The sequence below is a fragment of the Cynoglossus semilaevis genome, chromosome 12, assembly GCF_000523025.1.
Source record: "Cynoglossus semilaevis isolate Cse_v1.0 chromosome 12, Cse_v1.0, whole genome shotgun sequence".
Taxonomy (NCBI): domain Eukaryota; kingdom Metazoa; phylum Chordata; class Actinopteri; order Pleuronectiformes; family Cynoglossidae; genus Cynoglossus; species Cynoglossus semilaevis.
The window spans coordinates 9,630,261-9,651,267 of record NC_024318.1 but is presented as its reverse complement, the minus strand read 5'-3'; the positions used below and the strand labels follow the sequence as shown (position 1 = coordinate 9,651,267).

Genomic DNA, 21,007 nt, shown 5'->3' with positions numbered 1-21,007 from the left:
AGGACCCCCCCCCCCCCTCCACCCCCCAGCCTCCCCTGTGCGATGACAGTGTGAAGATTAGGAATGGAAATAAAAATCTACCTGGTAACACATGTATTGAGTGTGAGCCGTCTGATCCTCTGTTATCTTCAACGCTCCCACCACGGATCCAAAATAATCCTTAAGATCATGGCATCGCAGTTTTGACGTCCTCTCAGTGAAGGCAGCTCTGCTCCATCAGGGACATCCTCCGTGCATGGTGCTCCATTCATCTACTCTATTACCTCCACCACCACCGGGCTGGAGATGTGAAACTTTTCTACTGTAACTGCCGCTATTCTTAGTCTTTTGCCTCTAAACGCTTAATTGGATTATTGGCCTGGCGCTTTGACACCGACAAGTCAGAGCCACCAATAGCGGGTGGTGTGAGATCAGCTACACCGATTTAAACTAATCCGTCTGACGCCCGAAGGTGCGGTGCATCCTCAGCGGTGAGGTGTGCTACAGACCAGCCCGGGAAGGACGAAGGACCGCGGCCACACCAGTGGACTGTAGGAGCCTGCTGATGCTGATGCTGATGCTGCTGCTGCAGTAGGGCTGCTCCCCCACAATGATTATAACACTGCGGACTCTCTTGGAACACGGGGTAAGAAACTGTAGTAGCCTCGTCCTGCTGCGGGAGTCGGTGCTGCTGCTGCTGCTGCTGCTGCTGATGCTGATGCGGATGCTGGGACGTTGGTCCATGCCTCTCTACTGCGTGCAGCGTATCCCTGCAGGCCCCGGGCTATCTGCGCAGGGATGGCTGGTGTAAATAACCAGCATCCAGAGCAGTCAGATAGATGCAGAGGAGCAATTCAGATGCTGTTAGTTCATTCCGGTCGCTACTTGTCCGGTCACATGTCCACACATGCAGAGCACGGCGCTGTAGACACTCCTGAACTCAGATCAGTCAGATGGTATCCTAACTACTACGCTATGGTGTTCCGCAGAGCCCACAACTGTCGTAGTAAATGTAATGGAAGAGTCCACACATTAATATGGGCTGGAGGATGTGACCCGGAAAATGTGACAGAAGGTAAATTGTTCGAGTACAACCCGTATAAATTTACACACAGTACACATACTGACAAAAACAACAACAATCCAGCTATATCTATATCTATATCTATATCTATATCTATATCTATATCTATATCTATATTTATATCTATATCTATATAAAACATTGTCAGACATTCGCAAAATACAGCTCTAAACCATTACAAAGCCTGACATTGTATACATAAGGTTCAAAAAGCGTTTTCTATTTTTTATTTTTTATTATTTTTACTCCAATTATAGACATTTGTGCCCAGTCATTCCTCTTCTATTCTGTCTCTCATTAAAGTAACTTTTAGATGTTTTGTTATTAGAACTTTATCATTACGATAGCATAAAATAATATTTGGACGACCTGGTGCAGTAGAATCTATACTCCAGTGATCGTGATCATTAGTCGTTATGGTAATGTTGTATGCCAAGGTTGAGATACAGTATCTTTACATTTGGTGAGCAGAGGATGTAGATGTTATGGAGCAGCTATTGATGTAGTGAAGAAGGACATGGTTGGTGGTTGGTGTAACAGAATAGAGGACATGGTTGGTGGTTGGTGTAACAGTAGAGGAGGCAAGATGTGATCACTGTTGTTTTATGGACTCCACACATTTGGACTTTTCAGGTTACATAGATAGAGAGATAGTCAGACAGACAGACATAACTTCACACTTTCAAATATATTTATGTAATCTAATAATATAACTATTAATAAGACATGACTGCGGACCTCCCGATTAGTAAGGCAGCAGGAAGGAAGGATGCATGTGGGATGGATGGATGGAGATGGTGGGTGTGTCCCAGTGGAGGAGTGACGCGCTGCTGGCACGCATGCCCCGTGCATACTGCGCGTCCCGGCCTGTCAGTAGCGGGCAGATGGAAACGTAGGCAAGTGGATCTGGTGAGGTCATGTATTTTTAAGCTGCACGACGGAAGAAATCGGCATTCGTCGGCGGCAGAAAGCAGAGTCCGCAATCGCGGAGCGTGTGGCCGCTGATCGGTGCCTGAGCCTGACCGCAGGCTTTCGGATTTGGTGTCGGAAAGGTAAGAGGAGGGTCCGCACCTCTGCTCCTCAGACGTGCTCATTGTTTGGCCGTGGGGGAGGGTGGCATGTCGCCGACTGCACGGTCCTTTAATGCGGCGCCTCGGGTTTGGAAATGTCTTTAACACTTAGCCAAAAATACCACACATGTTAAGGTGTCGAGTGTTTGCCCATGGGTGTGGAGAAACTGCATGTATGGCGACAGACTGCGCACTGTTTGTCCAGCAGCAGCAGCAGCAGGAGGAGGAGGAGGAGGAGGAGGAAGAGGTGCAGGAGGCAGCAGGCAGCAGAGGAGGAGGAGGAGGCCGTGTCATTCACAGACACCGGCTCTTAGTGTTAATATTATTACGGTAATACAATTATAATCTGTCAGGAGGAGGTCTAATGTGCTGCTGCTGCTGCTGCTGCTGCTGATCCATGCATGTGTTTCCTGTGGTGCAGCAGTGAGGGCATTCATGTACCTGTCTGTTACCTACACCAGTGCAGGGGTCAGTGGCCAAGGTTAAGACACTCACATCCAATGAGAGTAAACAGCGCGTCAGTACTGCAACCGAGCAACACACCGTCTCCTCTGTGTCCGTGTGTTTTCTTCCATACTGACAGACACCTCTCTCTCTCTCTCTGTTTCTCTCTCTCTCTCTCTGTCTGTCTCTCTCTCTCTCTGTGGACTTAAACACAAATGTGTGCTTAGTTTACTCACAAAGCAAACACAAAACTAGTTTCTAGTTACAGTACATTTTTAGCATAACTAAACACTCAAACCTTGTATTCTTCTCACACCATAGAATTGTTCCAATGGTTTTTATATTATCTTAAAATTATATGTTGTTTTCCTGATTATTTTATTATTGTTTTAGAGTTGCAGTTGTGTATCGACGTGTGTATTCCTCTCTGTCATGATTCTGCCCTTGTGTTGCATTTTCTACTTCAATGTAGTAGGATATTTACTCCATAGGTGGCAGTAATGTAACTCAAATGATCCAAAAGGTAGTAGCTTATTGTAAATTCTGAATCATTTTTTCACATAATTAAACTGTAGGTTATTTACAGTTATGACATTGTCATATTTGTGTTTTTCAGTAAAGGTATTTAACTTGGTCAAGTTATTGTTCTGCAGTAATCGTTCCTGTTTGTGTCTATCATTTGGAGGATTTAATATTAGATCTAGTGAGCAATAGCTAGTCTCTACAGCTACATGTAAATACTTGCTCTCACACTGCACCAAATTCCTGAAATTGTACCTTAAACAGTGTCTTTCTCTATCTTCTATTTGATCTGCAATAATTGCTCAACGTACCAGTGGGAGACAAAATAAAAGTATCCTTTCTGACCTTTGATTCACATTCATTGCAGTCCTCTAATTGACTGAAAAGTAATTGTCTTTTTGCCTAATATTTTATTTAAAAAAAGACAGACACTTTTACAGCCTGAAACCACTGATACTGCTGTATGTGGCTGCTGTGACCTGCTGTAAGTCTCTGCACCGACACATTACTGCAGTCTAATGGTCTGTTATTGATTCAGAAAGATCTGTTGATGCTGCAGTTATCAGTGAGAATCAACATACGGTTTTATTACAGACACATTAATATTAATGCCACTTACGACTGAATAGAAATAAGTTTGGTTAATAAGAAGAGGGTGAGCACGAGAGAGTAAAGTCCCTGTATTGTCCTCACTGTGTTGACCTGACCTCGATTGTCCTCATGGACATTCATAAAACTAAAGGAAAAAAATATTAACCTCCTCCTTGGCAACAGACATCTATAAACCACAGTCAACAGTGCACACGCTAATGCAGTGTCAGTCATGCTTTCATAACTCAGACAGGCCTAATTGTCCTCCTGTCAAATGGAAGCAGCGCGTCTATTTTTTAAGTGTTGCGAGGGAGGAGGATGTCATGTGCGTCTCTGTGACGTTGGAGGAACAGACGGAGGGCTGACTCATTTTGTTCTGGCACTTATATCCCTCATATGTGTGTGCGCGTGTTGTGTGGGAAGAGTTCTCACATCGCTTATTCTGGAAACGAATTAAGGAAATACAAAGCTGATGTCATTTCTTCAATTTCTGAGTGAAAAAAAAAAGAAAACTTCAAATCCCTGTTTGAAAGTTGACCCACTCGTCCTGTGCCTGTGGTCAACCTGCTTGTAGAACTGGGCTGGAGTTGTTCTGGGCCGGGGTCCAGACTCTAAGGAATTATCACTGGGCTTGATTTTCCAATGTGACAGAGTTGCTGTGGGAATCGTGTTTCACATGATGAAGTAGTAGACCTCCCCGCGGCCTGCCGTCCTGCCACCCCTGCTGATGATATCAAATCCTCCATCCCAGTGTGTTTGCTGACTTGCTGAGATAAGGAACTGCAGTGCTTGCTTTCAGTGTGGAATTCAGCAGTGTCTTTTCTGCTCCACTCCTAATCTGCTTTCCTTGAGAGCAGCACTTTTCATCTGACTCGCTAATTTTCACGCTGGTCTGTTGTTGTAGCCACACCTATCGCTGAAAAAGAAAAGAAAAAGTTTGTGTTTGTCTTCACAGAGAACATTTTTGGATGCACAGAGGGCAGCACTTGAAGATTTCACGATGAACAAAAACAAGAAAGACAGAGAGTTCTACAGCCTGGATGTTGGAGATTCAACCTTCACAGTGTTAAAGCGATACCAGAACCTGAGGCCCATTGGCTCAGGGGCACAGGGGATTGTATGGTGAGTCCATTCAGTCAGCTGCAACTTTACAGTACAGTTACTAGTAAATCACAAAAAACATACTAATTACATCTGCAGTAATGTACTGGTTGGAAATTCAGCCTAGGAGAAGCTAAAAAAAAAGCTGCATGTTTAGAATAATGCTACAAATGCAATGCAACATAAACCTTTTCAATCTAAGCACCGCCCACAACTCTTTTTACGTCAGAGAAATAGCACAGCACACCACCAAACAAAAATGTCACAAAAATATTTAATGATAATACTAATTTGTTTTCATAGTTATTTACTGTCACCTGGTAAAAAGGTATTTTGGTCGGCCTGTCATGTTGATGAATGAAAAAAATGTATTTGCAGTTTATAAATAATGGATGGTATGTCCTCCTACCTACATTACACTGTAACACTAACAGGACTCCAGGTGTGTGACACAGAGATTTGCTCAAATACAACATTAGAATTTGAGACTTAAAGAGACTTAACGCTGTTTGTTGAAAACCCAAGTGACATAGATTAATACCGTCCGACGTCTAAAGCCAACTTTCTTCTTCAGTTCTGCTTATGACCAAGTCCTTGAAAGAAATGTTGCCATAAAGAAGCTGAGTCGGCCGTTTCAAAATCAAACCCATGCCAAGAGAGCGTACAGGGAGCTGGTCCTAATGAAATGTGTCAATCACAAAAATGTGAGTATGCAAACCAATGCAGTTACAATGCAGCCAACCGGTGACACATGACCTTTTAACATATCTGCAAATCTTCACCTTGTCCACAGATCATCGGCCTTTTAAATGTATTCACACCACAGAAGTCGTTAGAAGAATTTCAAGATGTGTAAGTAAATCACAGTGACTGTTTCTACAGCACACGTGCTTCATGTACCATTTACTGTATTCATTGGTTCAAATCCTTCTTCACCGCTGGCCGTTTCTGCTCGGTCAGATACTTGGTGATGGAGCTGATGGATGCCAACCTGTGCCAGGTCATTCAGATGGAGCTGGACCACGAGAGGCTGTCTTATCTGCTCTACCAGATGTTGTGTGGTATCAAACACCTCCACGCCGCTGGTATCATTCACAGGGTACGTCTGACAGCACACTGATTAACGCCACGCCTGTGTCCCTAAGAGAAACTCTTAAATCAGCTCCATGACTTGACTTGATACAAATAACCAGTGTGTATGTTCTAAGTGGAATACAGAGATTTAATAACATCAGAAATATGTTGGGATAATATTAATAATAATAATAACAATGACTGTTATTATTATTAATATTATTATTATGAACAAAAATGTGTAATCAAATAGGTCTGGTTTTCTGCAACTCCTGGTTGAAAAGCTGTATTGGATTTTGAAAATGACTCCTTCTTGAAGACGTGGTTCTAAAATGCTAGGCTAATGCTAATGACAGCTGTATGTAATCTCACCGTCAGTCAGCCACTCTTTATTTTTTGACGTATTCCTCATCCAGAATGAAAATTGACAGAGATTGATTCAGTTGGTTGTACACAAATACACGTAGTAAGGTGTAATGTGCTCCGGTGTGTGTGGGTGTGCGTAATGTGCTCCGGTGTGTGTGTGTGTGCGTCCGTGCGTTTCTCACAGGACCTCAAACCCAGTAACATAGTTGTGAAGTCTGACTGCACTCTGAAGATTCTGGACTTTGGTTTGGCTCGGACAGCTGCCACGGGCCTCCTGATGACACCTTATGTGGTTACACGTTACTACAGAGCACCAGAGGTCATCCTGGGTATGGGCTATCAAGCCAATGGTGAGTGACCTAAATTTCAAGACACATATTTTGACATAAAGGTCGATGTTAATTTTCTAAATTTATATATTGTGTCTGTATTGAATAGGAATACTTTTACCTAGAAAACTCTCTCTAACTGGACTATGTCTGACTAACCTGTTGTTATGCCTTCTTCTCACTTTTATTGGCTTTTTTTTTTACCATGGTCCACATCATTAGTGGATATATGGTCTGTGGGCTGCATACTGGCAGAAATGGTCCGACATAAAATCCTTTTCCCAGGAAGGGACTGTATCCTTGGGTCTTTCCTCAAGTGTTTATGCTTCTCATGGTCTCATTCAGCTTGAATGTAAGGGTGGGTGTAACGTTATGGGGAAATAAAAATGAGGTCAGGTGTAACTTCCAATGTGTCATCTAATCGGATCATCTAAGCAACATCTCCATTAAATCTGCTCCATAGTGCATCTAATATTTGGCTGATGCTGCATGAACTCCATTTTTTCCGCTGCACCTTCTCCATTCACCTTCTCAGTCTGAGTTGTGTTTTCTTTATTGTTATTTCTTATTTTTTCTCATTTTTTACATCCTCATCATTGTGTTTGCATGTCCACCTCCCTTCCTGTCATCTAAATGTCTGCCACCAGTGGACGTATGGTCAGTGGGCTGCATTGTGGCTGAGATGATCAGGGGAAGTGTGTTGTTCCCCGGCACTGATCGTATCCTTATCCTCTGTCGAGTGAATATCACTTCATTCTGTGTGAAGAGACGCCTCACCACGCTGGAGTTCCTCTCTGTCACATCTCATTTTCAAGTTTTTCAAATCAGCGAATGTGACCTTCATCATCACCTCCATCATCTGTAAAACAACGAAGGGCCAGTAACTCTTTATTATCTACTGAGCAACTGTCCAACTGTGTTAAAGGATGGATATTTCTTTTATCACCCCATGGAGTCCCTTCATGGAACCCTATGGGTTGCGGACCCCCTTTTTAATACCATTATTTGAAATATCAGGACTTTAAATAAATATTGAAATACTGGTTAATAAATATGTTTAAAATATTGAACTATTTCTCATCACCTGCAATGAAGTAGCTTCTCCGAACTCTTTAATACGAAGCCCCAACGGCCAGTTAGAATAAAATGACTGTGTTTGGTGTGTGGCTGTTTCCTTGACCTTTTAACCCCAGACATTGACCAGTGGAACAAAGTCATAGAACAGTTAGGCACTCCATCTCAGGATTTCCTTATGAAGCTGAACCAGTCAGTCAGAACATACGTGGAAAACAGGCCACGCTACGCTGGGTACACCTTTGAGAAACTCTTCCCAGACGTTCTGTTCCCCGCTGACTCTGACCACAACAAACTGAAAGGTTGGAGTTTTTTTCTGTTCATATTCAAAGCATTAATCAGTCGTCTTCAATTGCGCAGCTCCTAACGATGGTTGTGTTTCAACTCTCAGCGAGCCAAGCTAGGGATCTCCTATCCAGGATGTTAGTGATCGATGCTTCTAAACGGATCTCAGTGGACGAGGCGCTGCAGCACCCCTACATTAATGTTTGGTACGACCCAGCAGAAGTGGAGGCGGTGAGTGGATTTATGAAAGAACAAAATAAATTTAAAGGAATGTGTATTACCTGTTCTAAACAAAAGTTTCTCTTTTTTTAGCCACCTCCAAAGGTTTTAGACAAACAGTTGGATGAAAGGGAGCACACAGTAGACGAGTGGAAAGGTGAGGCAGGCCGGAAATACTGTGTTTGTGAATGTGACTCTTGAAAGGTGAGGCAGGCCGGAAATACTGTTTGTGAATGTGACTCTTAACACTTTTCATAGTTTCTTGGTCACAATAAAGATCCTGCAAACCCAGGATCAGAAAATCTTAGCTTAGTTAGCTTAACGAATAAGGCTAAATAGTATTTTTTCAGTAGTTTTTAAGAAAATGTACAAAAATAACCTAAATCCTGCTAAAGAGCTAAAATAAGCCAAAAATGTTTGGAAGTTCACCTAAACATATGTTTGAAAATTAACCTAAACAGAAATTAATTAATTAACATTTCCTAAAGGTTAGCTTCACAACTAGCTAAAATAGCTAAAGATTAGATAATAGGTAATAGTATTTCAAAAATAATAACGGATAAAATGTTAACTAAAAGACTAGTTCTGTTAGCCAAAATAGTCCATACACTGTAGATTGTCCTCTTTAGTTAAGCATTCAGAGAATTATGCAGCAAACACAGAGTTAAAATAACCCTATTTAAATGTAGTTCTTCTTCTCTGCTGCTTTTCTAGTTGCATTATGAAGCAGTAAACTGTTGAACTCCTCCACAGATGTCAGAGATGTTTGTTTAGTTAGAGTTAGGTTTATGTAACCTTACATCTGAGGCAGTCCACTGTGGCATGAGGAACATGATTCTGTGGAACATGCAAGTACTTTAAATTTCTATGTGAAATATCATTTTCAGTTGTGCCACTTGATGATCTCATCCTAAACCCTGCCAGGTGATAATGACCCCTCATTCATTTTTAGATGGGTCACACGGACGCACGGTGTCCAAACAGGAAACATGATGCTGTATGAATTGTACAGTGTGCAGTCAGTGCAGATGGGAAAAAAACTGCCTTGTATATTGTACATATGCAGCACATGCATCAGTGATTCCTCTGCCTGCTCTGCCTCATGTCACATCCCTGTTTTCTTTTATCTGCAGAGCTAATTTATAAGGAAGTGAGTGAATGGGAAGACTGGAAAAAAAACGGTGTGATTAGAGGCCAGCCTGCTCCTTTAGGTGAGTAATCAGTATTGCAAATTAGAAAAGGCGATAAAGATTAATTACAGTCAGAGCTTGATTTCCTTTTGCGGTATCCCACCACAAGCACTTTTGCCTTTGTACCAAAAAAAGTGCTTTTGCTTTTCTGTCACCCTGAGTTAACATTTTAGGTTCAGTTTATTTGCTCAGATTTGAAAATGTTCTTTTTTATTAAAAATGTCGCAACAGGTTTTGTTGAATGAGAAAATAATCAGTGACTGTGTGTTTCAAGGAAACCTCTGCCTTTACGTGTGTTTTTCGCAGCACAGGTGCAGCAGTGATTGATAGCCCGCCTCAGCCCACATCCTCCTCTTCCTCGTCAGCCAACGATGTCTCCTCAATGTCCACCGATCCCACTGACCCCTGCAGTGACCCCACCACGACCTCTGAAACAGACAGCAGCTTGGACGGCGCCACCACACTGGGTGCTCTGGCCTGCTGCAGATAACAGACGCGAGCCTTCAGCTGTACTGAAAGTAATATTTCTCTATTAATGTATATGACGTACGAGGGCTTTGGCCAATGAAACTGTTCATGGTAGTTTGTAGAGCATCGATTTTAATGTACAGCTCGATTTTAATTTCCCCCCTCCCTTTGTACTCGCTGTAAATGACTGTGGTTTCATGATTGTCCTTATTATATTTTTGTTGCCAAAAATAGAGAGTATGTTTTACATGTGAACTTGTGGCATATGTATGGAAAGAGAGGGTCGAGTGTTATTTACGTTTACTGTTACTGTACTTTAGCTACTGCTGTTAGCAGTGCAATGTTTTGTTGAGTATATTTTTTAAACCTTTATTTGTCTTTTTTTGTATAACAATTGTTAGTATTTTGGGGGGCATTTACGTGAATTGAATTCTTAAGAAATAGACTACAGGACATTTGACTCAAGAATATTATTTTATGTGAATATTGGTTCTCTTTCTTGTAGAAAGCAGCTTAAAGTAAGAGATTTTTTAGTGTTATGTCACATCTGATTTTGTGTATTTTAGCCAGGAGCAGAGAGAGCTTGAAACAGAATTTAGCTTTTTAATGCTGTAAATTGATTGTATTTTAAATTATCATTTCACCTAGAAGGGATTTGTGGGTGAGCAGGAACAATTGGGGGAATGTAAGCGAACAAAAACGTGTCATAGTAAAGGAACCAATGATTACTGTTAGTGCTGTATATACAGTATATATATATGGGCAACTCCACTGTTAAATATGCGTGAAATGTACTTAAGGTTAGTCACCACAAAACACTGTCTTAAAGAGTCTGTTTGACCTGAAATGTAACATATTTGATTTAAGTGCCCTTAATCAGTTCTGTGATTTTCAGTCTTCTACACTGAAGACTCTTTTAGTCTGTGATCCGTCTTTGAGTTCTACCTCACGTACACACACACGCACACAAACACACACACTGAAGATACAGTCTCTATGTCACTGAATGCTCAATTCAAAAGAAATGTGAAAAAAAAGATTTTTTTGAATGTGTTTTTTTTTTCTTAATTTATTTAGTTTTGTTTCAAGCTAGGAGGCATTTATTGTTTGTACATTTCATTCAGAAGAACTATTTAAATGCGTTTTGTTTCTGTTTTTTTTCTTCTGTGCAATATAGTTCATAGAATAGCATACCTGGTAATCAATCTGTACATTTTTAATGTAGATGTATGTATTTTTCTGAGAATCAGGAAACAGGTATTTGCAGGTAACCTTTGAAAAATGATGGCTTAAAAAGTCCGTTTTTAGCAGTTGGGCAGCCTAGGCAATAACCCCCTGGATCATCTCCCAGAATGCACTTTGGGGGTTGTCAGACATGTCTCAACCTTTATATTCAACACTTCACGTTGAATGTGGCTTCTTAGCGTTGTTTTTTTTCTCCTGTCCATTGTCCCAGAACTAGATGAGCTAGAATAGACTAGGCATGAGTTTTCACTGAGCAGACCTGCGTTTCAGTGCAGGTAGAAAGAAGCACTACGGGGATGACACTGCAGTCTTTTGATGAGCTGGCCAAATTTGCCAAATGTGTCATAGTAAAAGCAAATGTGTGAATGTTAGCCATAGGATTTGAAATTGCCTCACTAACAGACCAGTTCTATACTGTACATCTGAGATAGAGACTGCCTACAACACATACAACTCAGACAAAATAAACGAGTTGAATTTTAAAGTCTGATATCGTTCTTTTTTTCCTTTCTAAATGTTAAGATTTTTTTTTTCTAAGAACAGGACCTAATCACTGTTACACAAGGTTTTTCTTGTATTTTACAGACGAGGTGAGTCAATAATCTGCTACATGGCCTGTGGAATATCATAGTAAGGAGGTTTTTGGAATGGTGTGGTCTTGGTCCAGAGGAGTTCTCTTTTGGCACTGGCATTGGTCAGTGTAGGCACAAGTCAATAAGATGGCAAGTAGAACTGCACTAGAGGTATTTGGTCTGTAAAGCTTTTCGGGGCTGATTGGTCTTCCCAGGTATAAAGCCCTTGCACCTTTCACTTAAGGACCAGATGATCTCAGGTCTGGTTGGTCTTGTTTAGCTAGTCCTTGGTGCTGTGGTTGTTAGATCTCCAAGTGTTTTGAAGAACTCCTCCATTTCTTCCTGGAGAAGAGTGTTGCGGTTCTCTGCGTCTTGATGTGCCCGTTCAGAGTTTCTGAGCCGGATCTCCAGCATTTGAAATTTCTTCTTTTCCTGATCCAGCTCCTCCTCGAGGCGTTGTATCTGGGCCTGGTACTTGGAACAGGACTCCTCCAACCTCTGTTTTTTTGTAAGAAGTAAGAAATAAGTAAGAAATAATACTTTGTTTTGACTTTGTTTTTGCAAAGTATTTGCATAGGATATAAAAAAATGCAATTTAATTTTTATTTCTGACCATTTAAACACTTTACTGATTAAAATAATAATAATTTATAATATATGTCTACCTAAAAACGAGACAAAAACGTTTCATGGACAAACTAATCATTGGTGATTTCGTCATGGAAAGTAGCAGACGGGAGCCAATCAGAGCTACGTTTGTTGCTAGAAGGCGGTGCATACAAACGGAGATCCAATCATAGCGAACATGTGACCTGTAATAGAATAAATAGAAGAAGCATGGAGCTAATAGTGGAAATATTCTGGTCCACTGGTGGTCAAACCATGTCAGGTGGAACAGATCTAACTTTACGTTAGTGAAGCCAAGACTGTACGGAACGACTAGGCGAGAAAGGATAAGAACGACAAATTTGAGGCGTCATCTCCAGACACGTCATCATGAGAGTCACACATAGGTAAGCAGACGATGCGTCAATCTGTTAAAACGATGACGTAATTTTTTTGCGACTTGTTGACATTTTAATACTACTATCAACGACTATGTATAATATAATGCTGTCTTACTGTATAATTCGTCGTAGGAAAATTAAATGTACGTTCGATAAATAAAATATATTTATAATAATGTTCATTATAACGGTCACATGTTGGATTGCCACAATAAGCCTATTTAAGGTTGCATTTCAGTCGATTAAATTTAATATAACTTTAGTTAACTTAAGTTAAAATGAAAACAGTTCTGTTGACTAAACTGGGACTAAGTCTAATTCTAAGTTCATTGTTAGAACCTTAATGTCATTTTGTCTGCTGTATGATGTTTTGAATAAATTACAAAAGCTACATAAGTAAATATTTATTACTTAATTTAAAAGTATTTACCCTAGTCGTATATAGATTCCGTCTTATTCTTACTTGTGAATGTTGCTTTCATAAGTCGTCCTCTGTTTCTTCAGCTCCTGTTTGAGCTGGGTCAGCAGGTCGGCGAGGTCATCATTCGTTTCTTTGTTATCATCCTCAGTACCACTTCCACTCTGGTCCGCTGTGACAGCGTTTGTACTCTCTCTGACCTCTGAGGGTCTCTCTTTACCCTGCACAGCTTTGACTTTCTTGTCACTCTCCTCTGGTTCAGCAAGTGAGATCTCAAAGGAGGTCCAGATCGAGGTATCAGCAGGCAGGCTCAGACTGGAGGGGGCAACGTTGTCATAGGCAGACAGTCTGTGGGGCTGATGGAGAGCTCTGTGAGGAAGAGGAGTTCTTGATTCTTCATCACCGTCTCTTGGAGAGTCCTTCAGTGAGAGTGTGGCCTCTTTGAGAGAAATGGTTGAATCCTTTAGAGAAAGAGTAGAGTCTTTCAGTCTTTCACCAGATGAGGTGGTGCGTCTGTGAGCACGGAAGGATGACAGGCCATTTATCAGCCAGTTGCTACCACCAGTTGCTGACACATCCCCAGCGGATCCACCTATTTTTCCTCGGGCCCCCGCAGATGATGCATTGCCCTTGAAAGAACTCTTCCAGGAAGGCAGGGCTTTGGACTGTTTACTGGGACTAACAGCGACTTCACTCCCACCTTTTCCATCAGATTTATTATCTGCTTTCTCCTCTACCTTTTCATCTGTTTTACTTTTGTCCTTCCCATCTAACTGACCATCCTCCTCCTTCTGTAGTGTTGCAGTGGGGCTTGGTGCAGTAACTGTCTTGCTGTCTGAAGAAGGGGCTAAAGAATGTGGTTTCTCTGTTGGACTTTTGTCATTAGTGCCCGATGAGAGTGCGGCGTCAGGGTCTTGTAACACCCATTCCACTTTGCATCTTTGAACAGGACTTTGCCGCTGTACTGAGTTGATATTGTTCTCTGGTTCTGGCTCATCACACGGATAAAGACGAGAGTGCTCACTGATCAGCACGGTCATCAGGTGCTGCACGTGGGAACTGCCTGTGTACAACAACAAACACAAGTACAAAACACAGGAGTTATTTGCTAGTAATATTTGTTTTGATACAGTATACCACTGCTAACATCATACAAAAGGTTAATGTTACCAATGACAGCAGATGGTGGGGTCACTATTACACAGGTGGGCTACCATTCACAAGATATTCTTTTAATCTAGCGATCAACTGTTACATAAGTGAACAAATGCTGTCATTATTTATTGAAGGACAATTCATTTTCCATTGACTTATATACAAAGTACATCACTTCTCAAACCAGCAGAGCACATCATGGTTGTATTATGTACCAAAAAATGAAAACTTTGTAGTGCTATTATTTCAATTTGGACCAATATTATATCGAATGCTACCAAGAATAGAGAGGGTTCCTAAGGCAGAAGAGGTAAAACCAGGTGCTGTTGTGACGTTGTTGCCCTTGTGTGAATGTTGACATTTGCACCTACCCTCCATCATTGAGACAGGATCCTCCACCCTGGGCCGAAGGATGTTGGGACCAAAAACTGTGGCTAGATTCTGGGCACTCATTTTGTTCTCGTCCGAGTGAGACTGTACCTCGTCTAGAAACCTGAGTCGAAGGTTAGCCGTGTGTGAACATGACTTAAAGCATTTTCTTAGTGACTACAATGCTTGGAGAAGGCTTAAGAACTTTAGCTTATGTTAATTCTTTGGAAATTAAGATGATGGTGACATACCTGCAGATGTATTTAAGGAGGTTACAGTTGACCTGAGGGAGGGATTTGACTTGCTTCTCCAGCTCTATGATACCCTGAAACAACAAGGGAAATAGTTACTTTTATGTTAAATTGTATCTGGAATATAAATATTAATTTTTATTACCATTTCCCTGTCCTTGGTGAGTATCTGAGCACAAGAAAGAAACTGTGTATATTTGGAGAATGGGATTATAGGCTCTGGCAGCTCCCGTATGTACAGTTTTAGTAGGGATGCCACTGTGTGGATGTCAGTGGTACTGTTGGCAGACAGTTCATGTTAAGATTTAGATCGAAAAAGATTTGAAATCAAAAATTAAAATGATGAGAAATGTGACCCATGCCCCAGCCTACCTGTCAAACACTGGCTTCTCACCACGGTCAAATGCATCCTGCAGTTCTCGAACGTGATTGGTTTGTCCTGGGGCTCTGAAGAGACCCTCCTCCTGAAGCCCGTGTTGACGTATAAAACTAACACACTGCTCGACCAGCACAGGGACAAGGTGCTCTGGGCCACACTGGACCTCGCACAACATTGTCTCTTCCAAGTGTTGTCCAAAGACGCCTACATAAAAAGATTACAGAAATATATCACCAGAAGGTTGAAAAGTAGAAAAGAACGTAACAAAGTAATTCGATTTTAGTTCTTTTGAAAATGGGCATTTTTGACTTGTTGTAGTTGTTTGTGATAGCAGTCCAGGTTCTATATAGAAATTGTAAACTGTGCTGGTAGATCTGAGGTCTGTAACCATTGGCTCTTGAGCCACAGGCAACTCTTTAGCCTTTTGTGTGTTTTTTTGTGTTACAACAGAAGTCTTAAAACAAACAACGATAAATTGTCAACAGCTTTGTTTTTGTACTTGTAGTACAGCATAACTACAGTACATACAACTGTAATTGTAAGTATGGTTAAAAAGTGAAAACCTATCTTATCATTTGCACCAATAGCTTGCTTAACAGCATCTGGGATTTATTGTCAGACCACACAGAAGAAACAGAGTCACTCAGTCTACATTAAACCAAGTGTGCTTAAGACTCAAACCTCCTCCGAGTGGAGCCCATATGACTCTTCGTATGGCTCTGACCCAGTCTTCCATATCACTCTGGGAGTTGGCCATCAGCTGGAATGATTCATGGCTTATACCTGTTCGATCCTTTTCTCCAGCCCCGCCTGGAAAAACGACCATTGACAGCAGGTCAAAAAAGGAACATTTGTTGTTATCTTTTATAATACAATCAATATTTTATTTCAGGAACATTTGTTGTTATCTTTTATAATGAGGTACAATCAATATTTTATTTTAAACACTGATGTTAAGTACAAAGACACCTGTGATGTTGTGACCTACCCTCACACAGCATGACAACTTCCAGTCTGACATTTTAGTTTAGTGCTGCCCCTCTTGATTTAAAAAAAAGTACTTGGTTCGTGGGACGTAAAAGCTTTTCCCATTCCTACTTAGAGTTCTGCCTGTGCCCCACATCTTTACTTCTGCTAGTCCTGCAGTGCAGAGCGCTGTGTTATGTGAGGTGAAAATGACCCAGAAAATGTATCAACTCCCTGTGGACACAAGCAACTGCATGTTGTCTGATCAGAACCTGCTCTTCTCTCTCCTCCTGAAAACAGTTTTAAACCATTCATTAAACCTGATTTAACACATTAGCAACATAAATAATCAGGCTGTTTACTGTTGTCTAATGAAAACTGACGACATTAGTTGAATTCTTAATGGAACGGTTGCATGAATCAATCTGTATGTTTTTCTCTCTTCAAATTTGAAATTGCCCCTGTTGGATTTCTATTGTTAATACACATCCTTATAAGGAATTGACACTTTTGGGGAATATCTACGTTGCATAACTTTAATATGAGGCGTTTCATTGAAAGTCGTCATTGAAAACAGAGATGTAGAAATGACTTGTGACGCACAGGAAGCTATTGATTTACTTCTGTTTTTTCATTCATTACAGCAAGGTTTGCAAAAAAAGAAATAGCTGTTTGTGCACAATCGAGCAACACAGAAATACAACACTTAAGCAAAGCTGACATCAGGTTGATGTTTTTGCTGGGGGCAGTACATTCACTGGAGCTGAACAAATTCAGATTCCATCTGAACACCATTGGAACGCCATTAAAACCTCTGTGTCAAATTCTGCTGATGTCTTGTACTGTATGTGTGCTACTTCCAAACCAGACTGTAACACTAACAGCATAAAAATATAGCGATGATATTTTAAAAGTAGGTGAAGACACAAAATCTGTCCTGATAATCAGGATGCAGAATACCAAATGGAGTCTGGCGGGGTTTTTGTGGATCTATGCAATGCTAGGTTTGTGTCTGACATGTATACAGATAAAATCGAGAGCTAGGGTGTGCAGTCAGAGTGACAGATGGGTTCAAAGAACAGTTGGGGGATACGCCAAAATTAAAGGCAGCGTGACGCAGTAAAGAAATGTAGAGATTTTGGTAGACACCAAATTAGACATGATTAAGTCAATCCTTCAATATCTCAGAAATAATGAAAAATACTTCATGTTATTGCCAAGCCAAACTCACCTGGAACAATTTCAAAAAGGTAGCGACCAGGCTCGTCCTGACTGACAGGCAGCTCATTGACCTGACTGCCTTGAAGAGGAATACAACCCTGAAGGAGAAGAGGGAGGGAGAAATATCAAAGACAAACATTGAAAAAAGACCTTCTGTAAGGCAGACATGGGGAAAAATAGCAGCTACAAAACCCCCATAGAGCCAAGTCACTGAGTGGGTCTGGACATGGACCTGTTGTGCATGCTGGACAGGGGAAAAATAGCAGCTACAAAACCCCCCATAGAGCCAAGTCACTGAGTGGTTCTGGACATGGACCTGTGCATGCTGAACACAAGGGTTCTGAGCACTAGCGGGTTCTGGGCATGTGTCCAAGACAGGGAGGTAATGACTATGGGTGGATGGTTGGATGACTCAACAAAATAATCCACATATCCCTCCACCGGCGTAGAGGGTTAAAAGTCTAAGTACAACAGAACCAAAGAACACGTATGTAGTTATCACATCAATGTAATAACACCTTACTGTGTCACGAAATTAACATCACGTCAGGGTTTGGGATTAAGTTAAATATTAATTCTTTTTAGGGCAATAATGACAGTTGGAAACTCTAATAGTTTTGACTCTAAGAAAAGTGCCTCACTCCTTAATTTAATTGTGAATAGTCTTGTTTTCAGAGTTAAAGAACATAATTGCTGTACTGGTCTCATGGGGGAAAATGCTAATAAGATAAATTCATGAAGCCTGAATATGTATCAGGCCTTTATGTGAAACAATTTGAGAAATGGACTTGAAGCCATCTGGGAGAACAATTCAAATCTGATGAAGATCTTGTATAATAATTAGCTACAGCAATAACACTGCTCGCTCATTTTAAACCCCTGTATGTAGTTGTTGAACCCTGAAGCCATGGAGAATATTCATAAAATAATACAAATTTTAAATTAACTGATGAAATAGAGTTAATATGGAATTGTGCTAACACTGCAGTGGTGTTTCCAAAGGTGGGGGGCAGGCCCCCCAGATGGGTTCAGAGCTATTACAGGGGCTACAGCTAGGCATATGAAGGTCATTTTCAATATATTCTTTATTCTCTGCCACTGTGTGGTTTTAATATTCTTTATTCTCTGCCACTGTGTGGACAGTGTACAGTTATGTACATTGGTTTTGAAGCCATAGCTATGAATATGTGAATGTACAGAGTAAGAGGTGCTTATTAGAAATAGTTAGGGAACAACTGAGTTACAGCATTTCTTTTTCTATTGTTGCATATGATCAGTGCATTGAATTGCTGTCTTTTCGCGTCACCTGTGCTTTGGTTTCGTCCTGGTCCTTGTAGAAATACAGAGCTTCAGTCCTCAGGACAAACCAGCGCAGCTGCCAGTTTTTCATGATACTCCGCTGCCTTTTCAGCCAGCCGGCCTTCAGGGCCTTCTCCTGGTCCAGAGGAGAGCAGGGCCTGGAGACCCGAGACAGCTCTCCAAGCACCATACTCTTGGATCGTGCTGTATATAGAGACACAACACATGGATAAAAATCAAAAGAAACACAGAGTAAAAGTGACAAAGGCAGAGGTAGATGAAAATTAGAATTTTCTTCACTTTGGTGCTTTTCTAAAATCCTCTCAATCTACAAGAATAATTCATGAAAGCCTCCCTTGATGCCCTCCTGCCTCACAGGCATGGCCACGCATCTAGATTTGAAATTAGTGACAAGTTACCAGTTGATATTCTTCATTCTGACCAAATGACATGAAATATATCCCAGTGTGTCTTTAGTTCCTCTGACATCAACATCAAATTCTTTTTCCAAAATCATTACAATACAGGTTTCAATTTAGCACTTGATAAGCAGGTTCTCATCTTGTTGTGCCTGCTATAGATTATAGATTACTAGGATGGGTTGTAGTGTATTCATGCTTTATTCCTATTGGGAACCAGGGCAGAGAGAGAGGGAGAGAGGGATATAAGCAAAGCAGTGAAGAGAGAGAGAGAAAGAGAGAGAAAAATCAATGTTTTTTTTCCCCTGTTAATTGCATCACGCTTTCTGCTCTGAACATCAGGGAAGGAATCTGTGAAGACTGGGATCTGTTTAGTTGTTCTGTTATTTCGCTCTCTCTCCCTCTTCCTTCCTCTCTCTGTCTCTGACTACTTATTGCCTTTTTTCATGCTTCTTGTGCTGCTGGTGCCCTTCGTTTGCAGAGTCATGATTGCTGGAAAAGGACAGAAAACAATCCATAAAAAGTGTCCCCAACACAAACCGATATGACACATACTGTAGATGTATTAAAATATGTCAGTTTGTAAATTCCTATAATAACTACCATGTGCTATATATATTTTTATATTATTTTAATATAAACTAATATCATGAGCATATATTATAACATGTTGTGTTGGAAATGTAGCTAAATATTAAAGCACCTATGAAAACTGTCGGCATAGATCGTACATATTCAGGGGGGTAAATGTGCAATCTTTCATCAGAGTAGTACACCCAGCAGGGCAAGCCTCATCTATTGGCTCAGACCTGATTCACCACAAGGTTCATATCTTACTTTCACAATTCATTATTTATCACTACTCTCCACTGCTGAATACACAGCTTATTACTGTACACTATAAATTAGTGGAAAGCCTTGACTCTACATGATCACTTGAGTATTGCCAGTGTATGTAAAAGGACACACTCCACACAACTGTTTGGGTCACAGGTCAGATAAAGTGCTTTAAGAGGAGATATTTTGAGGTTGTGCTCCTTTGACATGTTTGCATGTATAAGGGTCAAGAGGTCAAGAAAGAAGCATGAGGTTTTGATGGAAATTGAGAGACAGGAGTTGTGAAAGATGTTCCCACGGTACACTGAGGTGCAAAGAGGTGGTTTTATTCCTTCACCTAGGTTGGAATCATTCTGATATGCAGCATAATGCCAACACATAATACATACACACTTTGTATCCATTCTAAAAACAATATTTACATAAAAAATATTTTCTGGATTTTCTGTTGATTTTTTCCAGTAAAAAAATATAAAAAATACAGAAATATACCTTTGGACAACTTAGCATATATATTTTACCTGGCCACATCTAGAGAGTACTCCTGTTTAATCCTGATGTAACTGTCATTGCAAATATCGGCCAATTACACCACAGCAACTAAATGTTTTAAGGCATGCAGACCTGGTGCAGACGACCAGGATCCTGAATCAAACTGAGCCTCAGGATGGTGAGTGGTGGATTTTGGCAAAGGTGGCAGAAGAAATAGTCTGAGTAAATCATATACTACTGACGTCAAACTGCCTGTGGCGTTTACACAGAATGCACCCAGTGGGAGCGGCCACCTTGTTGATGCTGGAGGTCAGAGGAGAACTTCGCCAGACTCGTTTAAGCGTCTCTGTATGCAAGGCATGTCAACCTCAGAGCAGACGGGCTAAAGCACTTAGCTACCTGTGTGAGCCGAGGAAAGACAAAGCTCTACTTTTTAATATTTCTAATGCTTTATGACAATCTTTGGATGCCTCCCTACCAGGTTATTGTGGTTTCATGCTGCATACCACCTGAATATTGTTGCCGATCTTGGTCTGAGGAGGATTTATCAGTCTTCATGACCTCTCAGAGCTTTTTATGAT

At 40.9% G+C, this 21,007-nt stretch overlaps 2 protein-coding genes and 1 long non-coding RNA gene across 7 annotated transcripts in view; 2 read left to right on the top strand and 1 right to left on the bottom strand.

Annotated features, from left to right (window-relative positions):
* The first annotated feature begins 1,818 nt into the window (after positions 1–1,818).
* Positions 1,819–11,245, top strand: mapk8a (mitogen-activated protein kinase 8a). 4 transcript variants are annotated; one of them, XM_025060518.1, is made up of 12 exons: positions 1,820–2,115; positions 4,646–4,812; positions 5,366–5,495; positions 5,585–5,643; positions 5,752–5,890; positions 6,416–6,581; positions 7,208–7,279; positions 7,754–7,936; positions 8,026–8,150; positions 8,232–8,295; positions 9,272–9,349; positions 9,635–9,782. In XM_025060518.1, the coding sequence occupies exons 2-12, from the start codon at positions 4,691–4,693 to the stop codon at positions 9,649–9,651; spliced, it is 1,155 nt and encodes a 384-aa protein (XP_024916286.1). In that variant the 5' UTR covers positions 1,820–2,115; positions 4,646–4,690; the 3' UTR covers positions 9,652–9,782. The 4 variants fall into 4 exon arrangements, with proteins under 4 accessions (XP_024916287.1, XP_024916286.1, XP_008320183.1 ...); XM_008321961.3 differs by having other exon boundaries at positions 1,822–2,115; positions 9,640–11,245; XM_008321963.3 differs by lacking the exon at positions 7,208–7,279 and adding an exon at positions 6,783–6,854 and having other exon boundaries at positions 1,823–2,115; positions 9,640–11,245.
* Positions 11,246–11,558: 313 nt separating this feature from the next.
* arhgap22a (Rho GTPase activating protein 22a) overlaps positions 11,559–21,007 on the bottom strand; it is a 12,953-nt gene continuing 3,504 nt past the window's right edge. For both annotated transcript variants that reach the window (XM_025060513.1, XM_008321956.3), the window contains exons 2-10: positions 18,686–18,882; positions 17,390–17,477; positions 15,874–16,002; positions 15,186–15,396; positions 14,959–15,091; positions 14,814–14,887; positions 14,565–14,686; positions 13,084–14,101; positions 11,559–12,109 (exon numbers count right to left, since the gene is read on the bottom strand). In XM_025060513.1, coding sequence (XP_024916281.1) covers positions 11,890–12,109; positions 13,084–14,101; positions 14,565–14,686; positions 14,814–14,887; positions 14,959–15,091; positions 15,186–15,396; positions 15,874–16,002; positions 17,390–17,477; positions 18,686–18,868 — 2,178 coding nt within the window. In that variant the 5' untranslated portion in view covers positions 18,869–18,882 and the 3' untranslated portion in view covers positions 11,559–11,889. The remainder of the gene's footprint in view (positions 12,110–13,083; positions 14,102–14,564; positions 14,687–14,813; positions 14,888–14,958; positions 15,092–15,185; positions 15,397–15,873; positions 16,003–17,389; positions 17,478–18,685; positions 18,883–21,007) is intronic.
* The window catches only part of LOC103387358 (uncharacterized), a 16,276-nt gene continuing 7,512 nt past the window's right edge, over positions 12,244–21,007 (top strand). Inside the window, exon 1 of the long non-coding RNA XR_522413.3 lies at positions 12,244–12,626. This is a non-coding gene — a long non-coding RNA (uncharacterized LOC103387358). The remainder of the gene's footprint in view (positions 12,627–21,007) is intronic.

Bases quoted from the DNA above. Each gene is read 5' to 3' on its own strand.
- mapk8a (XM_008321961.3), top strand. From the start codon at position 4,691: ATGAACAAAAACAAGAAAGACAGAGAGTTCTACAGCCTGGATGTTGGA. The intron at 5,644-5,751 runs GTAAGTAAATCA...CTGCTCGGTCAG, and splicing joins TTAGAAGAATTTCAAGATGT to ATACTTGGTGATGGAGCTGA. The intron at 8,296-9,271 runs GTGAGGCAGGCC...TTTTATCTGCAG, and splicing joins CACAGTAGACGAGTGGAAAG to AGCTAATTTATAAGGAAGTG.